General features: G+C 46.8%; 1 protein-coding gene across 2 annotated transcripts in view; it reads right to left on the reverse strand.

Moving 5' to 3' along the window:
* Window positions 1-1,448: 1,448 nt before the first annotated feature.
* The window catches only part of LOC146205296 (trace amine-associated receptor 7e-like), a 52,140-nt gene continuing 27,120 nt past the window's right edge, over window positions 1,449-26,468 (reverse strand). The window contains exons 1-2 of one of the 2 annotated variants that reach the window (XM_084589958.1): window positions 13,518-13,640; window positions 1,449-7,305 (exon numbers count right to left, since the gene is read on the reverse strand). In XM_084589958.1, the coding sequence (XP_084446084.1) occupies window positions 6,037-7,254 (1,218 nt within the window). In that variant the 5' untranslated portion in view covers window positions 7,255-7,305; window positions 13,518-13,640 and the 3' untranslated portion in view covers window positions 1,449-6,036. Of the gene's footprint in view, window positions 7,306-13,517; window positions 13,641-26,468 lie in introns of those variants that run through there. The other variant, XM_084589959.1, reaches the window with a different exon arrangement.

Consider the following 26,468-nt stretch of genomic DNA (forward strand, 5'->3'; position numbering starts at 1 on the left):
TAACTTAGACCCGCGTAACGAAGACATCACTAAGCGGCAAAAGGTAGTATGTAGACCGCTCCAAACTAAAACCTTCCCCAACCCAGTAGTACTCAGCCACGTATGTTCGGACAAATACAGCCCGGAGTGCAGCAAATGCGGCAGCAGAGCCAACATGCGCCACATATTCTGGGACTGCCCGGCAGATCCCTCAACTGAACACCTCCAGACGCTCGCGTAACCGGGTCAGTGGGAGACCTTGCTGCTCAGCTGCAACGCAGAAACTCAAATCGCGGCCGTGGCCAGAGCCCAAGGAATCGTCGCTAGCATCGACTGACGGCCATCTAGCAAGATCTACAAGCCTGCCACCTACTAAACACTCATAATAAACTTTTTCCAATCCAAATGTATTTCCACTATGAAGAGCACGTCATTTCTTTTTTTTTTTTTTTTTTTTTTTTTTTTTTTTTGAAAACCTAGACATGTCTTTATCCTGTAACAATGCCGTATTCTTCTGGGATGGCTTGCAACGTATACCTGAGAAAAATCTCCCACTCACACCACACGGTATTGGTTTTTTGCCCGTGGTGTGCGCGCTCATACCGTTCGATATCATATTCCCGCTTGGCTTACTTGCACTGTGACCTAGTGCGATGACTTTTCGCCATTGCGACTCCGGGACCCGATCTGTGCATGAATTCTTTGTGGAAAGCGTTCTGAAAATCTATGACGTAATGATCAACAGACATTTCAACGAAGAAACTGTAGTCCTGTTTCGGAAAATAAAACAATTAAAAAGCTACGGTAATTACTGCCAGCTAAGGTTGCTGCAGTTTTGTGAACCACATCATTTGCATTATGTTCGATGTTAGTGTACGTTAAAGAACCCCAGGTGGTCGAAATTTCTGAAGCCCTTCATTACGGCGTCTCTCATAGCCTTAGTCGCTTTGGAACGTTAAACCCCGTAAACCAGACCAAACTATTTGTATTATATTTCCCTGTTGGATATTATATTGCAGTGTTTTTCATTGTATCCCGACGCCTGAAAGGCAGTAAGATATGAAAAAGCGAAATGGTGCAGCTATATAATGCAGTGACCAGCGAAGCTCGTTTCTTTATCTCAGCACGTGCTCGAAACCCCCTCGCGATGAGTTTTCTTTTTTCATTTCTTTTTTATCATTTCTCGAAGGCAGTCATAGCCTCCTCGGCGGAATCCAAGATTTCGGGTAGTGATGGGTCTGCATTAAAATAAAATAACGTCTATTAGCACTCACTGCCTATATTAGAGATTATCTGCACTTGACTTCCATATCTACGTAAAAACTTTTCTGCCTGGAGCTGTGCTCGGGAACTCCCTCACGGGGAATGAACACGTGGTTACAAGCACTTGCCGATAACTGAGTTCTCAGCAGGTGATATCTGTGGCACCTGAAATCGTACCACACTAAGCAGTGCGTGAGACTCAGTTACCAAGCGTATAACAGGCATAACAACAAAAGTAGACAAGACATGCGAGAGGGTCAGTAAGACAAATTATTTATTGCTATATTTTATGACGTTTCTCAGCTGGGCTTTGTCACGTTTGGCCATCGTCAAAATATGGTTGCTCCTTCAACGCAAATGTACTCGCACACAAGGCGGGCTCCAACCTGGTTTATATATGAGGGCATAGCAAAAGTAGGGCACCACTTTGCATATTTTACTTCTACATTGGTCAATCTCCGTGACGAATATTTCAACCGAACCACTGCAGATACTTTGGATAAACAGAGAATGCACAATGAAACTTGAGAATTGTCCAACTATCACTTCTTTATTTTACAGGAACCCGACGTTTCGGAGCCGGCCCGGCTCCTTCTTCAGGGGTGCATGACGTGGACTATAAGTAAAGGTTAAGGTTTACTTATAGCTGCACCAAGCCCCTCGCCATGCACCCCTGAAGAAGGAGCTGAGCCTGCTCCGAAACGTCGGGTTTCTGTAAAATAAAGAAGTGATGGTTGGACAATTTTCATGTTTTACTTAGTAATAATAAACCCAACCGTACAGGCAAATCTGTCGAAATGTTCAGCTTTCAGGATGCACAATGTACACGGAGTGACTTTCCTCTTGGTCTTTAGACGACAATTAAGCTTTCTTTTTTAAATCCTAGATCCCTGAATTGAAAGCAAGGAACTTAACTAACAAGATAAAGTAATTTTGAGCGCTACGATCTAAATTTTTATTCCGACGCGCTTATACAGCTGTGGCGTTGCATTGCGCATAAAACGATTATCAATATGCCTCCCTATTTCGATGAAGAGAGATATTGTTCCGATCTCCACAGTTAAATCCGGGGACGCCTTCGTTCGCTTTACTGATCTGTGTAAACCGATCTGCTCTCTTACTTAGCTTAGTGAGCAGTGTGCTAAAAAGGCGCCTCAAGTAGCCAGCTTCGGTACAGCACTGAAAGCAAAAGCAGGTGATCAGAACAGACTTACAAATAAAAGTAAGAGCAGGCTTCCCCTTAGGTCTGAAAGTTTATAAGTCAGCGCTAGGCTACCAGTCCTGAAGAACTGTTGAAAGCAACTCTTCTTGACCCGCCGCACGGAGAGGAAAAATAACGCTTTCCATTCTCTCCCATTTTAAGATCTCTGCTATATCTACCTGCTTTCACACTGTAACCTGCATTAAAGACACAGCCAACGTCTGTTCGTGCCCTGTTGTGGCGTTACTGGGCACTAAGTGACGTCACACTCCCGCACAAGCAGATATTGACCAAGACATTAACGCCTGCAGCAGCGGAGAATACTCACTAATAACTTGCTTCGTCCCAATGTTGATCAGAATTTCCGCCCTCGACCTCTTCATCAGCGCCGTTTTTCTTTTTTTCATAAATGTTTTACCTCCATGCCTGATGTCTAAAATGGCTTCAAATTTTGCAATTTTATGGGCAATTTGAAGAGACTGGGAGTGAACACGCCATGCCAAATCAACACTTTCAAATCCAGTCGAATTCCAACTCCTAGAAATTTTAGTGGCTTCGTTAGGCGCACTTCAGAAGGGCGCTGTCCTGTCGCAACGAGAAGAACAGTTTACATTATGCGACTGCATCAATCGAGGGGGGTATTTTTAATGTCAATGCTCATGCGAGGAAAATGCTTTGTGATTACACTGACGCACGTTTTTCACACCGAGGGCGTTGCAGCCTCGCGAGCCTTATGGCGCCATAGCCACGTAATTGATCAAGTACGTATACCTTATACAGTGATCGTGCCAATTCTTTTCTTTATGCAGTAACATCACTTGAATCAGCTCAGTGGACATCCGAAAGTCTAAGATATTCGGTCGAGACTGCATTAAAAATGTTCGTCTATGAGAACCACGAGGACTATAAGAAACAGAGACAGGGTGAAGTGCCCTTCTGCTTGCGTGCGTTTCGGCCCTGTGGTGAACCAACATAATGAACTCCTATACCAACTCGCCCACATTTACACCCTTTTGAAATAATAGAAAAGGAATAATAGAACCAGGCAGAAAAAGTAGAACATTCTATAACGATGCTGTTAGCGGGCTAACTTCTGGCTTGAGCGTCGGCGTGATAACAAAAGTGGCTCATGTGACTGGGACGTGACCTCAGAGGGCGAGTCAAGTCATGCCACACTACCGCCCTTCTCTGGTTCGTTCTTGGAACTCATGACCACTTCACCAGTGATTTAGTGTATTTGGATAGAGGTATGGGTGTAGGGGTTTACAGCATGTGTGGGTCACACACTGCTTGTTCGCTCACATACAAACCGTTCCATAAGGCGAGTGCAGCGTTTACAAGGTGGGAGCACCCAGCAAACAGTCAGCGTGTTTCAGTATAGGGATCTGGAGTTGGAGAATTATTTTTTTTTTTGGTGCTATGGCGCTTAAGTGGATATTCCGCTTCCGTTTTAGTTCTCTGTTGGTTTGGACGATTGTGAAGGTTTTGTATTACAAGGGCGTAGGGACGGGGCAGGCTGCGGGAGTGCAACGTGCGAGGACAACGCTGATGACAACGACAACACGATCTCGCAGAAAGACGCCCATACAGCTATGCTGTAAAATGACTTCATCGGTAAATCCCAGCAATCGCCCAGAACAGCTACGCTATAATAATTTGGTACAATGGGTTTTTCTTTTTTTTTTATGAGAAACAGAACAATACTGAATCAGGATGCTGAATTTCGATCGCAGGATTTACAAGCGCCGTATGCAGCGATCAAGCGAAGAATCGTGGTGCACGACTTATCCCACCTGCTTACGTCAATAATCACAACCATAGTACATTTGCATTTTCGAGGCATTCATTGCGGGCCGTGACCGTAATTAATTTTTTTTTTCTCACGTATGACGGTCGAATGCTACGTGATATGAGAAAGCTCTTAAAACTAAGTGAAAAGGAACCAAGATAAGAAACACTAGCAGCGTTTATGGCACTAATTTAGTTCACCGAAATGACAGCACAGAGCTATTTGCTCGTATAACTTTGCGGACTGCTAGCGTGAGCGCTTATTTGCTTGGTTGAGCTTTAACGCACGGTCAACTGAGAAAGCACGCGCGTTAATAGTCGACATGCCATGCGATTCGCGCGTTCACAAACGTACGCGCGATCCCTTACTTACACAACTCGGGGACGATTTAAGTAGGCAATTTGTGCTGCAGGCAAGCACGTTTGTGTATGTAAGGGGGCATTTTGTCTAAAAATTTATCTGTGTCTTCACACAAGTTATGTTGGCTTACGTTAACGTGAGTCGAAGCGCTGCGCTGAATTGCAGTTTCACCAAACCTCAAATCTTCGTCTCCTCCCCATGTGCCCTGTAAATATTTGCATACAGAAAAAAAGGGCCCCATTATGTGTCTTCCTTGCCCAGAGTAAAGGGTTCATTGCGGATGTGACCGAAGCTGGCGCTGGACTGTGTAGTCAACTTTCCACAACTTCTTACACTCTAGTTGCAGACATGAAAAACGGTTGTTCTCTAATATACAAAGCTTCAAGCCATCAACAGCGACATATAAATATAGGAATGAGCCTCGAAATACTGCCCGCGGTCAACTGAGTGGGATATTTATTCCTGATAGCGGGAAGGCAGTTTTGAATACAAAAGACAGCGACTAAACATTAAAAAAAAAAAGCGCAATTTTGAAAGCAGCCTTTTCGCAATCTGTAGTGCTCGAAGTAATCTCGCGCTCTCAGAGTTTACGAACTAAAATTTAAAAAGCTGATAAAAATGTATCTATTGTGCTGATTTAAGGGCAATGATATTATTTTTAACCTCACAAACGCACTACCAATATACTAACAGGGCTTGATATTAGAAGAAATGTCTCGTCTTTTCACTGCTTTTAATATGTTTTTGTTCACTTGTTTCCTAAAAGTAGAAGCTATTTCTAGTTGCTTAATTTTCACGAGTTAACAAATTATTTAACCTTCCGCCTTCCAATAACGCTATTAAACATAACCGCGAGCGCATCAAACCAGATGTACGATTACATCTTTTGTTAGCTTTACTGCCGCTACAAAAGACACGCATTACTTCGAACGTGTGTAGTTTCTTTCAGCGCTGAAATGTTTGTTTCCTTGGCGCTATGTAGTCAATGTTCGTTGTGCATTTCTCGCGGCCCATCGCGAAGTAGAGGACATCGCGGCTGAGCGCGTCCATTCAGCCACTATCAACAAACAGCTGGCGCAAGAAAACTAAAGCAAAGGTTCCTCTCCTCAGTCGACCCCTTCTAGGCGATCGATCGCACTTCGTCTTCCGGCCCGCAGCCTTTTCCGCGGCGTTCCTCAAAGAGTGCAGCAATCAATCGACGTGCGGCACCGTAGTGCTGGCCCGACTGGTGTCGCACCTTGAGGGCTCCAGCACCGCTCGCCTCAAAGGAAAATGTTCTAGACTTGATGGGTGCGCACAGTAGGCCTGGCAGCAATCGAGGGGGACTGGTAGCAGACCGAAAGACAGAGGGTGATCGTTCTTAATAGCATGGCTTAGATGGCACATGCCGGCCCACCGGGACACGCAAAGGCCGCCTCGCTGCGCGTCGTGGGGGACTTTCGCGTCAGAGAAAGTCCTCCTCCACGCGAGTCCGGCAGGTATCTCCTCCAGCAAAACTGAGAAGGCCCATGGTCGCAGCCTTGCCGTAGCGATGCCTGCGCTCGCCGACGCGGGAGTCCATGCCCACGTGCACCCTGATCGAGCTGGTCGCCTTGTCGTCACCGATGGGCGGCTTGCTGAACTCGGGGTGGCTCTTGCAGCAGAAGTAGTGGACCAAATAGAGAAAGCCTTGGCGGAACGCGTCGTGCGTGAAGGCGTACACGCAGCCGCAAATGCAACTGAAGCATTGGGCGGTGAAGAAAAGCGTCTCGACAGCAGAGGTGCCGGGGCTGGAGCTACGCATGGACGGGCTGATGATCACCGTCAACAGGAACGGAAGCCACAGAAGAAGGAACAGCGCGTACGCAATTGCGTTGGTGCGCAGCAGGGTTCGCTGGAGTATCTCCTCGCGAGTGGCCAGGCAGTTTCGCAGTTCCAGATTGTACGTATAGTCTCGTTGCTCGTGCATGGCCTTGGCGAACACCGCTACGGTGAGCGCGAAGGGCACGCAGAGTGCCACGAACATCTTACTCTCGCGCATGTCCCGCTCGCAGACATCCAGGCCGCCCGTGACCAGCGTGACCACGAGCACAAGTGAGATGGCGATGGTCCAGGCTGCGAGCATCAGGAAGACGACCAGCTTCGCGCCGCACACGGACGAGTAGACGTCCCGGTCTTGGCGGCAGCTGCGCACGTAGTTTTCGGCCGCGATGAAGAGGAAGGTGAACACGGTGGTGTAGAAGCCCAGCAGTGCGGGGTACCACTGCCAGCGGCAGGTGAGCAAGCTGCCTTGGCTGCCAGCCAGGATGGCCACGATGGTCACCGGGAAGCCGACCGAGGACACGAGCAGGTTGGCGAGGGCCAGGTTCGCCAGCAGCACGTTGCCCTTGCGCCGCAGGTTCTCCTGGATGAACAGTGACGAGATCTGGAAAATGTTGAGCGTGGTGCCGAGCACAGCCAGCACGCCGTAGAGGACAAGGCTCATCAGGGCATTGTTCTGGTACGGCATCCATAGCAGCTCGGGATCTTCGCCGGCTCGCTCACTGGAGTTCTCTGCGGCCGGATGCGGGAAGACTGGCGCGGTGTACGTGACGGACGGAAGGCTGCTGTGCTGTTGATGCGACGGCCGCTGTGGAACCCTTTTCAGCAGCTCCAGGAACAGTGAGGCAGCAGATGCGCCCATCAAACTCTCGCCCGCGGTGGAACTCCACCAAGTAGTCGGCGCAGCTGGGAGCTGCGCCAGGAACACAAACAAAAATGGTTGGAGGTTATCTCTAAGACGCAGCACTGTAACTTATGAAAAGCTATAGTCCAATTGTATGGGGAGAATTCTCCAAAATTGGAGGAGGGTAGTAATAAGGGTTTACTTACTCATTAGCATCCATCAAAGCGCAGCTATATGGCTGCGCAGCAAATTTATGCTGCAACAACATAGTTCGAGTCATCGATCAAGTCGCACTAGTCTACCAGTTGTTAGCCGTCGTGCTTAGCATAGTAGGTAGAGCGACTGCCCCGGGCAGGGCGGTACATGTTCAAATCCTGTACCAGGGCGACCTTTTCGTTAACTACAGTGTTTCAGTGCAAACTGTCCACAGCTTTTCTTTGTAGCCGTATGGCAGCGGTTTGATGGATGCCAATGACCAATTGCACTCATATTATATTTAAAAGCTGTTTGAAGTTGCAGTAGCACGGTAATAACACATCGCAGTAAACAAAGAAATTACCTTCCATTAGACATGAACATGAATTCTAGTACTCGTCATAAAACATAAACGAAAAGAGACAATATTTCCGAAAGAGTTTGTTATAGTATTTCCTACCCGGTGCTCTGTCCGTCATCGAAAAGGCGATAAAGGAACTGCTGATCGCTCACGAGCATTTTCCTTCATAAAATGTGCACAAATAGACGCTACATGTAAAATTTCTCAATTTAAAAAGCCCGGAACCATTGAGGCATTCCTTTCATATATTCTTTACAGATAACGCTATTGTTATCGGGGTTTTTTAGTTTTTGCATTGTTAATCCCAGCAGTATTTGTATATCCATTCATTAGTTTCCAATCGAATTTTACTGCTAATAGCACGGTGTTCCCGCCCGCGGTTACGTACAATGGGACCTCTTTTGTTATACTATCTTCTGTAATTTGTTTTTTATTGCCAATAAAGTTTCATGTTTCAACTTCATCACAATGCTTTTCTTTTTATATCAAAGTAAAATAAAAGCAAGGCACACATGTACACATACACAGCGGCTTCTTCTGGAAACCGTTGGCATCCTCTTTCGTGACATGGTGGGCTGCTTATGTGCGGCTCACCATGTCTACTTTCTATCTGGTACTAGCCAATTCCAAGAGAGACTGGTAACCATGATAACAATCTAAGGCTATGGTGGAGTAAACGCTCTACATTTCAACGCACCCTTCGTCTTCGTCGCCATGTGTATAGGATAGTCAGCAGATGATCAGGCCTTCATAGCCTCTTTACCTTCCCAGCCCCCCCCCCCCCCCCCTTATACCTTCTCGCTCTCTCTTTCTGCCGCGTTCTGTTAATCGCGTTCTACCAAGCAATCATTTTGTGGTGCGAGCAGACGCAGGACATAGCCTCAGCAGTGGAATAACGGCCTCGTTAGCATTTGAACTTGGCCTGCTGGAACACCTCGCTGAAGCAAAGCTCAAAGGCGACCGCCCAGCGGAAGCACATCTGTGGCAGTCGTTATTGACTCCCATTCTGCTATCGCTATATGGGCCCCTTTGCGTCATAAGGAGAGACGTAGTGATTGTCGAGTGACACATGAGCGACGTTCGCGACTAAATATGGTGACATCAACGTTTCTTTCTGCCCTAAAAATCTTCGGTCGGCTAGGGCTTTCAGCTGCCGCCGAAACACAGCGTGGTGAGGAAATCGCATTTGCATTATTTATGGGCGTTTGTCGCAGTCAGTGATAACCTGTTATTATTGGCGCGTGGGGGCTTCGAAGAGGAGACAAATAACTTCCTATGGAAACCGAGAAACGCAAGGCCGCTGCGTGCGGAAACACACAAACGCTGCGACGGCGTGGACGCGCGTGCAGCCGCGCGGAGACAGTATCGAGCGGAAGGCGAACGAGCCCTTTGCGCTCCTCTGATCGGCACCGTGCACCTACTGTGACCGCACGATCGCCGCCATTTGGCGATAAGCGGTACGCTTCCTGCGCGACAGCTCAGAGCGCATGGGTACACCACAGCACGGGGGACCATGGCCAGGAAAGCTCACTAATGGCGGCTGCGCCAAGCACTGGCGGTGCGCCGATCGGCGCTTTTCTGGCAGTTGTTCCTGCACCTAAGTAGGTCTATACCTGTAAAAAAATAGCAACTATAGCAAATTCACCTTAAGTTTACACTCGTAAAACCATGTCTGACTAATGGCCAAGAATGAAACAGCATTGAACAAGGGTTGAGGGGGAACCTCCATTCACAAGCCGAGCCAACGTTTCCACAAGTGAAATTGTATTTGTCTGAACCCTTTTTCAGTGTTCTTTCATACAGTGTAGCCATCTTGTTTATCTCTTTCTACAATGGCCAAGCAAGTTATTTAGCTTAAGTATACCCAAGCTGGTGACCCTTTTTCTCAAAAGTAACATACCGACGGGCTGTTTTGAGCCATGCATTCAGCTCATTAAGATAGAACAGCGCATGCTGTGTCTTGATATTACGGTCAAACTTCGCTCTCTTAAAAATACCGGCTACATTTGTGCTCATTCACATTGCTCTGGAAAAAGGCGACGAAATCTTTTCATGTTACGTACGAGCACTACTTAATAGCGGGGCATCGCGCTATTCCCAGTTTTCACTTTTCAATGTTTGCAAAAGACCTGCAGCGGCGTATTGCTTGGTTTTGTATATTCTTCGTCATTTATTTATTTTGTCAATGTGTTAAAGAGCGAGTTGTTAGCGTTTTTTTTTTTTCGACATTGTTTCCTCAGTTCCGCTTCCGTTACGCTTAATTTAAGGATCAAATTTTATGCCTATGGACCGATGTATAACCGACTTCACAATTTGTGAAAGTCGGCCTCACCGTTTCTCTTCGTTTTTGTCACGTGATCTATACTAGCGCAAGCATATAACTTGCAGCTAAACCTCACAGAGACTGCCTCCGTTAGCGAGCATTAAACGGCTGCGAGTGTTTTGAAGGTCAGACGCCCTTTAGGTAAAATATTTCGCTCTCAATTATATAAGGTGTGTAGGTTTTAACACCCTTCCGAAAGAAAAACCCTCGGAAGCCAGAAGAAAGAAAATATTCTTCGTAAAAACAGAAGAAAAAAATCGTTTAATCAATGGTGCTATTTTGATAACCACAGAAACCTTTCGTTGCCGAATTGCTCGCCTGTTCCAGAACTACGGCGATTCGCAACCCCTTTTAAAAGAGCCGAGTTATCCGTTAAAAGCTTCCGGGCTGAAGAAGCGACGCCGTATACGTGGCGTGCAGTTCCTAAAATAAGACGAGAGAAGGACGACAGAAATCCATAAGCCAATAAAAACGGCGTTGTCCAGCTCCTACGCGCCCTTCGTCTATTTTCACAACTGCTGCTGCTGCTGGTGAATCGATCCGGCGCCGTCCCGAGGCTACATGCGGGGATGATCGCCGTAGACAAGCGCCAGCTCGAGTAAACACGGCACTGACTGACTCTGAGAACGCGCCACTGCAAGAAGGTCGCGCCAAGCACAATTACATGTTAGCCGAAAACCTCTTCTAGATTTTACGCAAACGCAATATTTTTTTTTCTGCTCGCACTGGTCGCGCCCTTTCGCCAGGACTCGGCCCAAATAAATGATCGCGCTGCTAGGTCGCTGCGTTTGCATGCAAACATGTGCCCAGCACCATCGATTTCTCGCTAATCGTCACTCGCAGTAGCTCCGAGGTGCTGCTCTCAGGGCACCCGGCGCCTCGCTTGCATCGTTGTCGAATACGAGGAGCGCGCGTTCCGCTCAAGGCGTAAGAGGCCTTGTTATCCGCCTTTCACGCCTTCGCTTCCCGGTCTCCTCCCACCACTACACCGATCCGCTGTTTCCTCAGCCGTGTAGTCGGAGTAACGACAACTCCCTGCCAAGTACCTCCATGGATCAATTCAAGACGAAGCGATCTTTAGCGTGAAGGGAGAGGCAGAGAAAACCTGTATACAGGGTGTTTCCCCTAATACTGCTGGGCATTTTTCTTTAATGGGCCTCTTGAGTTAGAAGACCGCAATCTTCGGCACAGAGTGCCGCCGTGGTGCGCGGTTACCGCGCTCGACTGAAGGACGCGGGATCGAATCCGCGGCCGCGGTGGCCGCTTTTCGATGGAGGCGAAAAGCAAGACGCCCGTGCGCTATGCGATGTCAGTGCATGTTAAGGAACCCCAGGCGGACGAAATTTCCGGAGCCCTCCACTACGGCGTCCCTCATAGCATCCAGCTCCAGCTCCAATGCTCCAGCTGTACAGTGCATTATTTATGGGATTCCTTCGTTACAGCCTACCTGCACTTGGAAACATCAGAAAAATCATCATGCGAAGTCTACAGAGCGTTCAAGCTCAAGCTCTGCGAACCTGCCTGGGATTGTCGAAATATGCCTCTACGGTCGCTACCAATTGCCCAGGAACATCCCACTACCTACCTAGCAGTTTACGCCCTGAGGACACATTTCCGACACACCTCCCGGGTTCCCTTTCATCATTTGGCTAGCCTTCAGGCGCGTACATCGTTTACAAAGACCGCGGATGCTCATCGCAGTATTCTGCCGTCACAATTTACACCCGCCTCTAGAACATCCTCTTCACTATGCAGCCTGCACCAACCCCTTGAGCTGCTTTCAATACCTGCCATCACGAAGAAGGTCGAGCTATCGCCAACAGAACTAAAACAAGTCACTCTTGAATACTTCCATGAGCACCATGCAAACCGTCTGCACGTCTGCACCGATGGCTCAGTGAACGCCGTGAGTTATTCAGGCTGCATGGTCATCCCCACAAGGACTACAAAAACTAACTTTAGGACAATTCACTAGACTTCTTCGACGGCCACAGAGCTAATCGCTCTTCGTGTCGCAGTAGGACACATCAGCACAGCCCCCAACAGTGGTCTATTTACCCAGGTTCCAAAGCAGCCCTGCAAGCCTTACAAGCTCCTTTTCGCTGTAGAGCTCATGAGAAGCTCGTCGCGGAAATACGGGAACTCAATCACTGGGTCATCAATGAAGGACACGCCATCATCTACCAATGGCTTCCAGGACACAGCGGCATAGCGGGAAATCTCAGCGCGGACAATGTCGCGCGAACCGCCCACCAAGACGGCGATTGTGTCCATTTTCCAGAGCAGACGCAGAGGACAAGCTTCGCGCACTTAGGCTAAAGCTCACGCTCGCCTTGCAGAATTCTGGCCAGTTTGCAAACTCTGGTTCAAAATCCCTGGACCCTGATCTAAAACTCGGGCTTCCACCCGGCCTACACCGAAGTGAAGTAACTTTGCTGTGTCGCCTGTCGGTTGGTGTAGCGTTCATCAATTACTATTCATTTGTGATAGGTATGGTTAATAGTCCTCCATGTGCAATCTGCGAGTGCGATCAGACTATAGCCCATATTCTTTGTGAGTGCCCCACATACAGTGCCGAAAGACAGTCTGTCTGCCGTGCGCTGGAGCGCCCGCTGACAAAAAGGAATATTCTAGGCCACATGGACGCGGCGATCGTTGGCGGCTCCACTGTTCCGCTTGAGAACCGCATCCTGCACGGCAAGCTGTGATTTATTGTCTATATCAGACCGACTTAATATTCATGTAACTCCCTTTTATCATTCATTTTTATATTCACTGACCCCCTTCCCGATGTGGAGGTATAGCAAACCGGTTTCTTCTTCCGGTTAACCGCCCTGCTTTTCCTCCTTCTCCTCCTCTTCCTCCTCATAGCCTGCGTCGCTTCGGGACGTTAAACACCATTAAACAAACCAAATCTTTGGCACAGCATTGTCAGCGGGGGTGTGCGTCAGACTAGAGCTAAGACATGCTGACTAGCAGGCTTGTTAACTCATACTGAATGGTTAATATTTTACTTATGACATTAAAGCTCCTTGTTTACTGAAAGACACGTAGCCAGCTGCAACTACTGTTCATTTAAAATTTTTTGAAGATGCCATTCATGTCGCCGCTGCTGCGCAAGGACGGATGCACACGGACCAAAGCGGTACCGCGCGGCCAGAAAGAGCGCAAGTGTGCGTCGCATAGTAGCGCTGGTGTCACGAAGACCAATTCGTCCAATTTAGAGGCACTTTCTAGAAATTATTCGTTATAAACGGAAAGCACGTTTGGTTGACTTTTACCCATTCCTAATTTTGAATTTAATCCTGTATCTTTACGTAACTGCCCTGTTCTTAAGCCACCAATCTCCCAATCGTTCTTTGCTAACGCCTATCGCAGATTCATTCGCGTTACCTTTCTTACCTCTTAACTCTACGGCTTCACAGAGAGTGCGTGCGGCTTTGTCTACATTTTTACAAGAGCTATCAAGGTTTGTACAGGTACTCCCACATTCTATTAACTTATCTTCAATTGTTTCAACAGGTTTACCACATACAAGGCATGCGTCATAATCCCGGTTAAATTTCTTCTTGTATAGCTTCGCGTTCGTAGACACTCTTGTCTTACTTCAAACAGCGGGGCGCCGCTTCTCGCATCATTATAGAATAATTCCTAACTCATTTGAATTTTTGTTTCATGTACTTATAATCAGCTGCTTTCTTTTTCTTTTCTTCATTGAATAAATATACACCTTATTATCAGCCTTCTTTACCCTGCACTTGAAGCTTTGAAGCTCTTGATTTACTGGTACGGTTCCCTGCATTATCACTGGTTAATTTTCGAGCTACTCGCTTCCACTTTGAATGAATACTCTTTCTGTACGAGTGCTGTACAGGTACTTAAAAACTTAAAATCTTTTCGTCGTTTCCTCAGTCGTTCTTCGCAGAATATTTTACTCCGTGCTTCCTCGCGCGCTTCAACAGATGCCCAGGCGATGTCCCCTTGAACTGCCTCATTTGTGGTTCTGCTGATTGCACCTAATACTTATCTGTCAACCTCATTCTGCTTTAATTCTAGAGCAGATTGAACGTCTGCCCTTAGACACGAAACCGCATTTCCAAAAGCAAGACCTGGCCCTATGCTTGTTTTCCAAACAATAGAGGTGTGCGAATAACACTTTCTCAAGACAGAATAGAATAAGAAAAGTCTAGCTTATCTGCCAAATAAATAGCAATCATAATCATCATCATCATCAGCCTGACTATACCCACTGCAGGGCGAAGGCCTCTCCCATATTCCTCCAATTAAACCTGTCCTGTGCTAGCTACATCTATTTGACCCCTGCGAACTTCTTAACCTCATCCGCCCACCTAACTTTGTGCCGCCCCCTGCTAAGCTTTCCTTCCCTTGGAATCCAGTTTGTTACCCTAAGCGACCATCGGTTATCCTCTCTTCGAACTGCATGTTCTGTCCATGCCCATTTTTTCTTGATTTCCGCTAGGATGTCAGCAACTTGAGTTATTTTTCCGACCCACTCTACACGCTTCCTATCCCTTAATGCTACCCCTACCATTTTTCGTTCCATAGTCCTCTGCGTTTTCCTCAGCTTAAGTAGAACCCTCTTCGTTAGCCTCCACGTTTCAGCCCCATAGGTAAGTACAGGTAAAATGCAACTGTTGTATACTTTCCTCCTGAGCGATACCGGTAAGCTGCTAGTCATAATCTGCGAGTGCTTGCCAAATTCTCTTCCTCCCAAATTTATTCTCCTTGTTATTTCCCTTTCATGGTCCGAATCTGGGGTTATTACCTCTCCTAAGTAGACATATCCGCCTACTACTTCCAGTGCTTCGCTACTTAACGTAAACTGCTGCTCCTTCCCGAGGCTGTTGAACATTACCTTAGTCTTCTACATATTTATTTATTTATTTATTTATTTATTTATTTATTTATTTATTTATTTATTTATTTATTTATTTATTTATTTATTTATTTATTTATTTATTTATTTATTTATTTATTTATTTATTTATTTATTTATTTATTTATTTATTTATTTATTTATTTATTTATTTATTTATTTATTTATCAAATACTGTCGGCCTGTGTCACAGGCCTTAGGCAGGAGTTGGGTACAAACATCCTGGTAAAAACAACATGAGCATTACAACAGAAGCAGGAAACAATCAGAATCAAAACCAGAGCATGCCACACAAAACCGAGTGCAGAGGCAGAGAGCTGACAAACGATGTCTAAGTTGACAATGAACAAAGGCATTCAACTTGGCCCAAAACGGGGAAACATAAGAGCCCTATGCTTCATTAAGAGCTTGTAAAAATAGATTCACGGATTCGCAATTGACAATGTCAGCGGTTAAACCATTCCATTTAGTGATGGTATGGGGAAAGAATGAGTATGTAAAAACATTTGTTTTACACGAAAACGTGGCGACTCTTTTAGAATGGTAGGAGCGTGTAGGGTGACGAGATGTGTGCTCAACTAAAATTCCTTCCTCTATTTTTATTTTACTGTGATAAAATAAGTAGAACAACTTTAATTTTTCGCGATGACGACGCAAGGCCAGTTCTTCAAGACCTGCGGTTTTCAGTAGGGCTGTTGGAGAAACTTTCCAACTGTAACAAATAAATATAAACCTGGCTGCTTTGCGTTGGACATTTTCTAATTTAAGTTTGTTAGTTTCGGTCCAAGGGTCCCACACTGCTGCAGCATATTTCAATATTGGCTTAACAAATGTTTTATAAGCTAAAAGCTTTATTTCTTGTGTGGATTGTGCCAGCGTTCTTCTCAGATAGTGTAGTTGTCTTAAAGCTTTTTGTTTTTGTTTTTTTATATATACGATATGTGCTCGTTTCATCGAAGATCAGAGGTTATGTGGATTCCTAAGTACTTAAAAGTGCTTAAAACTAAGAGGGGTTCATTGGCTATGCGGTATGTAAAACTTAAAAGATTCTTTTTACGTGTCACAGTCATTGCTACAGTCTTTTGGAATTTAGAGTCATTTGCCACGTGGAGCACCATTTTTCTATTGCAGATAAAGAATCGTTTAAGAGTGGTTGGTCGTCAGGGCTACTAATTTCTTGATAAATTATGTAATCATCTGCGAATAGTTGTATTTTAACATGCACGTTTTGAACTATGTCGTTAATAAGTACTAAAAAGAAAAGGGGCCCCAAGACTGAGCCCTGCGGAATACCGGATGCTACTGGAACCGCATCAGAAAGGACACCATCAATAACCACACTTTGACGTCTCTGCGAAAGATAGGCTTCAATCCATGAGAGAAGACAATCGTGTTTGAGTATAGGTTTTAACTTCTGCAGTAATTTCTGATGAGACACACGGTCAAACGCCTTCTCGAAATCAAGAAAAACAATATCAACTTGATTATGCCTATCTAGTGCTGCCGCTAAATCGTGAACTGTTGCAATAAGCTTGATTGATTGAATATTGATTTTCAAGTCTACTTTTCTACTTTTCTTGTCTAGGTCATCAATAATTATTGGCTGTTCATCCCCAGAGTTACTTAGCAAGGCAATATCATCAGAAAATCGCAGATTACTGAGGTATTCTCCATATGCCCTTATCCCTAGCTGCTCCCATTCCAAGTTGCTGAATACTTCCTCTAAGCAAGCTGTGAATAGTACTGGGGAGATCATGTCTCCCTGCTTAACACCTCTCCTTATAGGAATTTTGTACTTTCTTTATGCAGAACTATGGCTGCTGTGCAGCCACTATATATATACAGTCAAAACTCGATTTAACGAAACCAGATTTAACGAAAGTCCCAATTTAACGAAGATATTCTTATTCCCCCTCAGACGTTGATATGGTCCAACGCTTTGAGTAACTCGAAATAACGAAACCAATTTCACTATCCGTCCCAATTTAACGAACCTTTTGCTGAAAAATCAAGGTGAAAAAGCCAATTTTTTTCATATTTTGTACAAAACGCTCAAGAATGTATTGACTCCTAGTGAGCGGTAAAATCGTGCAGCAACAACTAAGTCCCGCTTTTGCCAAACTGCGCGGTGCGAAACGCGAGTCATATTGATTTTAATTTACCAGATTCCGCCAACGGTGAAAAGCCGGCCCATCGACCCAGTGTCGACAACGCTACCTCATTTCCCGGTGGACAATTACAATGAATGGAATACGATTTGAGATGCATATGTCATGATTTTCGCAGACTACCTCGAACTTCACTAGTTGATGGATTCTAAGTGGAAAGCGACGTGGCATACGACACCTACCTGAACGATGCACAGAGAACGGTTGCGTCACATTTGTGATACGAAATCAAGCGCATATTTTTTTACGACGTTTTTATTAAACTTGGATTACAGCGACAGTAACGACTATGCCTGTTCGACCGAACGAGCTGTATACGTTGTCGCATAAAACAAATATAGGCGCCAACGAGGTAACCAGAAACGCGGTGGCATAACATATAACTTATGGAGTTATAGCTACCACAATCAGAAGAAGCAATACTGACTTTAAACAGCATGCAAAACAAAGTCAATAATATAAAGTGAATACCCGTCATGTCATACGTGTAAAACATTTACAACAGTTCGATCCGACAGTAATGCGCGAGAGTGGCTCTTTGCCACGCGATACGTAGCCACACACGCTTTCTTGCATTGTTTCATTCATTTACACTTCCTATCGCCTTTTGCTTTAGTTCGTGTGGCACCGCCCGCACATGCTCAGTAGCTTTGGCAGCTGTGCCTAACACACTCTTCTTCCTGGTGCCGTGCACGCCCGTCCACAGGCAACTGGCGCCGTCTCCACGTAAACGTATTCCTTTCCGGCTTCCTGAGCATGTGCTGCGGTGGCTGAGGAGAAGCGTATTCGGTTCCGAATCATGAGGTTGTTAGCTGGCAAGTCTATCCCTATCTAGAGATTTTTTTTTTTTTCACTCCTTGGCAGCGTCAAGGACGGAGATGGGGATTTAAGTACTCGCGAATTAAATAAAAATTGCTCTTTTTCTACAAATGACCGCAGTGAATAAGCTGTCGCCCTATCGCAGTGGATGAAAGCAGCGAGAGAACTACGTCTGAGCCATGGCCTCGGAGACGGGCCATCAAGGCAGCGTTTGCTAACGCGGTAAATTGGGCGTGTTGGTACATGTCTTGAACAAACATATGGCAGCGCAAACATACAAGGACAAGATGAGACAACAAGGAAGGCGCTGAACTTCCAACTTTTATTGTGAATGGATCACGTGAATATATATACACTCTGAACAATCCGGCGTCATCGTCAATGCATTTGCAAATAAGTCAGCTCAGCCAGGTGTTAGTTTACGGCGCCCCCAGCGGTTGGCGACTGATATGAACGTAGTTTTGCTGGACGAAAGTCCAAGCCCAATAGAAGAAGCATATGTAGAAGTAATATTTAAAACTTATTGCATGGTGTGTGTGTGCTCCACACACACACCATGCCCCCCTTCTTGGCAGCATCGCCTCGATGCTGCAAATGCTGCTTGATGCGATGAGCTGACAGATGTTATGCTAGGTTGGTGTGGGATACGACAACACAAAACGGGGCACCATCAGTCTCAAGAATAGTCAGCGGGGCGATCGTGGTAGGGTTTCATCCGGACGAAGTGTACAACATCAGTGAACTTGCGTCGTCTGCGGCTTGAGGGATCTTGGGTCGCGGATTCAACTTCGTAAGTAACGTCGCTGAGGCGGCGGAGGACACGATATGGGCCGAAGTACCGGCACAGCAATTTTTCAGACAGCCCACGATGACGAACGGGCGTCCAAATCCAGACATAGTCTCCAGGCTCGTAGGCAGCGAAGCGCCGTCCCTTGTTGTAACGGTCAGCGTCTAGTTGCTGTTGTAGGTATATGCGCTGCCTTGCCAGCTGCCGTGCTTCTTCCGCACGCTGGGTAAAACTAGCGATGTCCAGGTCAAGCTCATCTTCGTCGTCGGTGTATACGGGCAGCATTGTATCCAGTGGAGTGGTCACTCGACGGCCGAAGACAAGCTCGAAGGGTGTGAGCCGCGTCGTCTCCTGAAGTGCCGTATTATATGCGAACGTGGCATATGGGAGGATTTGATCCCAGGTCTTATGCTCTATGTCCACGTACATAGACAGCATGTCGGCCAGAGTTCTGTTTAGCCGTTCCACCAAGCCATTAGTTTGCGGGTGGTATGCCATGGCCCGTCTATGGCTAGAGTGTGTAAGGTTCAGTACAGCCTTAGTCAGGCGGGCCGTAAAAGCTGCCCCGCGATCGGTAATGATAACAGCCGGAGCGCCATGACGCAACACGATGTCGTGGACAAAAAACTCTGCGACTTCGGTGGCAGTTCCATTTGTGAGCGACGCGGTCTCAGCATATCGGGTCAAGTAGTCTGTCGCGACAACAATCCAACGCTTTCCATTACTTGACTTCGGGAAAGGACCAAGAAGATCCATCCCCACTTGTTGGAAAGGAGTTTTCGGTGGAGCGGTCGGCTGAAGAAATCCAGCTGGTTTCACGGGTGGAGTCTTTCGGCGTTGACAATCACGGCAGGTTTTTACGTAAGATCGCACTGAAGGTAATAATTTCGGCCAATAGTATTTCTCCCGAATTCTTGCAAGCATACGACTAACTCCCAAGTGGCCGGAGGACGGTTCGTCGTGACAAGCGCTTAAGATGTCAGGCCGTAGGTGCGTAGGCACTACGAGTAGAAATGTCTCTTTGGATCTTTCAAAATTGCGCTTGTAGAGAACTCCACTTCGTAAAGCGTATGACTGCAAGCCACGACGAAAAACAAGCGGTACTCTACCACCGTGTCCTTCCAGATAATCGATGAGCGGCGCCAGCTCCGGGTCCTTGCGTTGAAGGTCAGCCATATGGGATTGGGTAATGGCCCCAATAAAGGGAAAATCGTCGGCGTTTTCCACTGCAGTGGAGTCCAATGGCGCGCGTGACAAGCAATCCGCATCTTGGTGTTTATGTCCCGACTTAAGACAACAGTGACGTCATACTCTTGAAGACGGAGGCTCCAACGAGCTAAGCGTCCAGACGGGTCTTCAAGGCTTGCCAGCCAGCACAAGGAATGATGGTCGCTGACAATACGGAAGGGTCGTCCATACAAATATGGTCGAAACTTGCTGATGGCCCAGATTACCGCAAGGCACTCCTTCTCCGTTGTCGAATAGTTCGCCTCTGATCGTGAGAGTGTTCGGCTCGCGTAGGCGATAACCCGTTCTATTCCGCCTTGCCACTGAATGAGTATCGCGCCGAGGCCAACGTTGCTGGCATCAGTATGTACGTCGGTTGCGGCGTCTTCATCGAAATGGGCGAGTATTGGGGGTCTGTGTAGGCGGCTTCTAAGCTCCTGGAAGGCTTGTTCTTGATCGTCTCCCCACAGGAAGGGTATGCCTTCTCTGGTTAGTGCTGTCAGTGGTTCAGTTATTTTAGAAAAATCTTGGACGAAGCGTCGGTAGTATGAACAAAGGCCTAGAAATCGTCGAAGTGCCTTTTTGTCGGTGGGGCGTGGAAAATTTGACACTGCGGTAGTCTTCTCGGGATCAGGGAGAACGCCCTGTGCACTGACAACATGGCCGAGAAAGCGTAGTTCCTTGAAAGCAAAGTGGCATTTCTCAGGCTTGATTGTTAGTTGCGCGCCTTTGAGTGCTTGAAGCACGATGCGCAACCGGTCCAAGTGTTGCTCGAAAGTAGGCGAGAAAATAACGACATCATCTAAGTACACCAAGCACGACTGCCACTTCAGACCTGATAAACCCGTGTCCATCATACGTTGGAACGTGGCCGGTGCAGAGCAAGGACCAAACGGAAGCACCTTAAACTCGTATAGGCCGTCGGGCGTCACAAATGCAGTCTTCTCTCGGTCTCTCTGATCCACCTCGATTTGCCAGTATCCGCTTTTGAGGTCTAATGAGGAGAAGTACCTGGCGTCGCGTAGTCGGTCGAGGGCATCATCGATCCTGGGCAGCGGATAGACGTCCTTTTTAGTCACGTTATTTAACTTTCGGTAATCGACACAGAATCTCAAGGTGCCATCTTTCTTTTTGACAAGGACCACTGGCGATGCCCATGGGCTCGTCGAAGGCTGGATCACGTCGTCCGCAAGCATTTCATCCACTTGCATTTTAATGGCGTCACGTTCCTTAGAAGAAACCCGGTACGGGCGCTGGCATACCGGTAACGTGGTCTCATCGGTGATGATGCGGTGCTTGGCGACAGGAGTACGACCGACCTTAGAGCCTGTGGCGAAGCAGTCTGCGAAATCGCTCAGAAGAGCCGAGAGAAGATTCCTCTGATCGGGCCTCAAGTCGGGGTTAATTTTAACGGTCTGCAGAGCATGACAAGGTGCGGCCTCCTCTTTAGGGTTCGCTCCGGTGGTGCATAAATGAGGCAAGGCAGTAACATCGTGAAGGACGGCAACAGCGGTGTCCTTGGCGAGATGCCGCATCTCCTTAGCAAAATTTGTCAGGAGGACAGTAGCACAACTGTTCTGGAGTTGTACGAGTCCTCGAGCAACGGCTAATTCTTTCTCGGGTAGTAGCGGAAGGTGCCCATCCGCGATGCCCTCGTAATCGGGGAATAAGTCATGCTTTACAAGAACCAACACACTAGAACGTGCCGGAACCCTCACGTCATCGTCGACTATACGCAAAACGTTCAGACCCGGATCTTCGTTTTCAATGCGCGCCACGGCTCGTTTCGTCGAAAAGGAAACACGCGCTTCTTTCAGGTCAATGACAGCGCCGTTGGTCTGCAGGAAGTCTAGACCAAGGATCAAGTCTTTCGAACACTCAGGAAGCACGATAAATTCTCCGACATACACAAAACCACGGATGCCGACCCGCGCTGTGCACTTGCCTGCAGGTTCGATCAAGTGGCTTCCCGCCGTGCGAATTTTCGGGCCGGACCAATGTGTCAAAACTTTCTTCAATTCTCGGGCGAGACTACGGCTCATTACTGAATAATCGGCACCAGTGTCGAGTAACGCGGTGACATCCACTCCATCAATCGTTACATATAAATCGGAGGTAGTATGCCGGATGCTGTCGCTACCTGACACAAGCGAAATCTCGTCGGGTCGGCCTGACGATGACGGAGGATCTTCACATTTCCCGACATCAGCGACCCTGCCTCCGAAGGCCGCTGGTATTAGTTTTCCCGGCTAAGGCTGGGAGAGGAGCGGCGTCGGGAAGAGTGGGGACTTGTCGAACGGTAGCTCGTCGGGGACGTAGACCGACGCTCTTGGTAACCGGACATGACGGGATACTGTCGCGCTGCAAGGTCGCTTGCAATCTGAGTAGGCCGTTCGTCATTCCGAGGGTGGAGTTCCTCCGAGGCGAAACCCCGCATGTTGACGCGGCGGTACGGGCACGCCCTGTAAAGGTGACTGGCTTCCCCGCAATGATAGCACAGGGGGCGACGGTCCCGGGGCCGCCATACTTGACGGGGTCGCTGGTAGATTGGCGGAGGGGAGTAGTGAGGCCCCATGCGGCTCCATGCGAGGCCCTCCATGCGAGGACCCTGCGGCTCCATTGCTGGAGCTGCGGCGTTGATACTATGGTCTGGCGGGGAAGCCCTACGTAAGACGGACGCGTAGGTGGGCCTCGCGTCGATCGTCTGGTGGGGAACGCTCTGCTGGGGAACGTCAGCAACTTGCTGAGCTGCCATACGCACCTGGTCCCGGACGACTTCAGCCAGTGAAGGAAAAGCTGTTGTGTTGCAAGGCATCCGGCGCGCTTGCAGTTCCTCCCGCACGACAGAACGGATGAGATTTCGTAGTGCGTCCATGTCGCTGCCGATATGCACAGGAGGTGGGTGAGTCGGACTCAATGATGTTCACGTCACGGTTGTACTGACGGGCTCGGTGTTTCAGCGTTGTCTCCATGGTCGCTGAGTCGCTGAGAAACTCCGCCACAGTGCGCGGTGGGCTGCGCACCAGTCCCGCGAAAAGTTCTTGTTTAACGCCCCGCATCAGGTGACGCAGTTTCTTATCTTCAGGCATTTGTGGGTCTGCACGCTTGAAAAAAAGGCGTGTCATGTCCTCAAAGAACATACGCACGCTCTCGTTCGGGCGCTGATTGCGCGAGTGTAGCGCAGCTTCTGCTCGCTCCCGGCGGTCGGCGCTAGGAAAGGTGGCTTTCAAATCACGACAGAAGGCTGCCCAGGATGGGAAGGCAGCCTCATGGTTTTCAAACCATGTCCGTGCAGACTCTTCAAGAGCGAAGTACACGTTGTGGAGCTTGCGCTCATCAGTCCACCCGTTGTAACGAGCAACTGGCTCGTAGTTCTCAAGCCAGTCATCGGCGTCCTCGAACACGTCGCCATGAAAGGAGGGGGGTGTTCGCGGCTGATGACACAGGATGTGGGTGGGAAGCCTGCTCTCAGATGTCATTGCAGCAGGTTCCACGGCCGTCTGAGGATGCGTCGTCCTGGTAGCGGCCGGAAGGGGTCCGAATTCAGGGGGTTCTCCACGTAGGCGGCGGCCGAGGCGTTGATGTACGGGGGTAAGCTCCGTATTAAAAGGTTGATTATGCAGGACTGGATCGATACCTGGCAATTCCTCCACCAGATTTGTAACGTAACGTTACACAGAAGGCGCTCTGGCACTCTGACACCGAAGAACACCAACAGCCAGTCAGGGCAGCACGAAAGCGGAGCACCGTTTCGCTTCGTCGTCTTCTCCGAATCGCCGGTTCAAATCTTCGTCGTCTATGAATGGCATGTGTCAATATATATATATATGTATATATATATATATATATATATATATATATATATATATATATATATATATATATATATATATATATATATATATATATATATATATATATATATATATATATATATATATATCTGCCCTTAAAATACCGAATAAGTTGCTGACATCACTGACAGCGTATACCTGAGTGAGCGGAAGCAGTGCGTGGTGCTAGACGGAGTGAATTCTTCAGAAGCATTGCTGTTATCAGGTGCTCCAGGATGGTCAGTTTTAGGGCACTTCTTTTTTTTTTTATATATATGCGTCAAAGATCTATCAGCACTTGTATAAGATAGCCAGATTGTATGCAGACAACTGTTGTGTCTACCGCAGTATTCGTTGTGAAATATATTCGAAACAGCTGTAAAACGATCTTGATTACATCTTTTCCTGGTATCAGGACTGGAAAATGACCCTCTAGCTTTTAATACGTAAATTAGTCACGTTCACGAAAAAAAATCCTAACAATAATGGCTATTATCTGCGTGGTGCACTAGTGATTTGCAGTTTCAGAATAAAATACATGGGAATTATGTTTACTGCTGATCTGTCATGCATGGAACACTCGCGTTCACTACCTATAATCCAAAACTAGCCGCGTGCTTAACTTTATTCCAAGAAATTTCGGGCAATCCCCTGTTGAACTTAAATAAATGTTAAACCTTAGTAACGTCCGTACAATATTGGAATATGGTTGTTACGCATGGTACCCCTACACGAAGAAAAATAGCAACTAGATTGAGCGTGTGCAGAAACGTGCAGCTCGGTTTGTGTCTGAAGAATATGACTTCAGAAAACGAACTACGAGATTCGAAATTAGATAAGTTGGCATTTACTTGAAGCTAGGAGAAAATATTTCAGACTGTTTCTATTCTGTAACATTTTTCAAGGCATAACAATAGTATATAAGGACGTATACATCACTTTATAAAAGTCCGAGAGTACATGTGTATTGTTAATTCATTTAAACACACTTTCTTTCGAAAACAATCAATGATTGGAATAATTTGACAGAAGAAACTATCGCCACACCCCCCTAAACCCCCCTTATCTTTCTCTTCACAGCTGCAACGTTTCATGTCCAGCCACTGATGCTTTGTTTCTGTCACCAACGTGTTTTTTATACTTTGATCCGTTGTGTCACTCCATTTTCGATGTGTTTTTTTTTTATATATATACGGTGCTGAGCTTGCCTGTTCAATATGTATATGTCCACTGCTTCTTCTTCTTTGCTTTTTTTTTTTTTTTTTGCTGATTGAAAACGATCGGTGCTAACATGCCAATGTCCGCGATTTCTGCAAACATAATAATGATGCATGCAAGAACTAGTCTTGCCTATTCTGATATTTATGTCTGTCTCCGCTCTTCAATAACGCCTATCTAAAGAACAGCGCTGGGAACGAGACGAAACACGAAGAAGGAAGAAGAAACAGAGACACAGGCGCTGTGTCTGTGTTTCTTCTCCGTTCTTCGTGTTTCGTCTCGTTCCCAGCGCTGTTCTTTATGTATGCAGTACCAACTAGCCCGACACCTCGCTCCCGTGAACAATAACGCCAATAGGATGTTGTAGATACTGTAAATAAATCAATAAATAAGGCCAACAAAACGGCCTGCGCAGGTGAGGCGTGTGAGGTGAGGCACTTCTACGTCGCCGAGAAAGAAAGAGCTTCTATACTATCTTCACTTTGCATGCTGACAGCGGTATTTTTTTTCTTCCTTAACTTGCCTCTCCCTGCAATGCGCATATAAATGCTACAGTTGCCCCGTTGTGCATGTTGGACGCGAATTTCCAAATAAATTTATTAGGAGTTCAGCTTTATTTGTAAGTGTGCGCCAGCTCACTGGGTCTCGTCTTCAGGCGCAGCTATCTAGAGCCAGCTAATCGTAAACCTTCATCAGCGAACTCCACGGACCCTCAGAGATACGCCACCTATCGCTGATCACTTCATTTGCAGGGCAGGATGAAAAGTTCCGGAATAATATTATACCTTGAGGTTGTATTGTGAAGTAAATTGTTACCATCAAAAAATCAAAACAGTAAATACGCGTCTCACAGCAAAAAACGTGGATAGAACGAAAATAAATCACACATTTCTTCTCAAACTCTCATCTCGCGTACAGCAAAACGCCCCCCAATTCTCAAGTCGCGCATATAGGTAAATTATAATCCCTTCCTCTGTAGCAAAGTTCTGCCTTTGTTCTATCTCGACGACCTATGTTGTAACATTGCTCTTATTGGCATTTTGTGACTTTAACATGCAGCAGAGAACTATAGACCACGACTACGGCGTCTGTATTTGTTGATACACACTATGTCGGGAAAAAAGAACTCCTAGGAAAAACAAAATTCATAAAGCGCAAGGCAAGGCACTAATGAAGCCAACGAGCACAGTTGCATTGCAGAGCCCAGGTTCTTGCAATGAGCATGGGCTCACACTAAGAGAAAGCTTCAAATATATATATATATATATATATATATATATATATATATATATATATATATATATATATATATATATATATATATATATATATACAGGATGCGAGAACATGACGTACTTGGCCGCTTAAAAAATTATAGAGCGAAGTGTCCGCTGCATTTAAAGA

Source organism: Amblyomma maculatum, chromosome 1 (genome assembly GCF_055883805.1).
Source record: "Amblyomma maculatum isolate TAMU_Amacu chromosome 1, ASM5588380v1, whole genome shotgun sequence".
Taxonomy (NCBI): Eukaryota; Metazoa; Arthropoda; class Arachnida; order Ixodida; family Ixodidae; genus Amblyomma; species Amblyomma maculatum.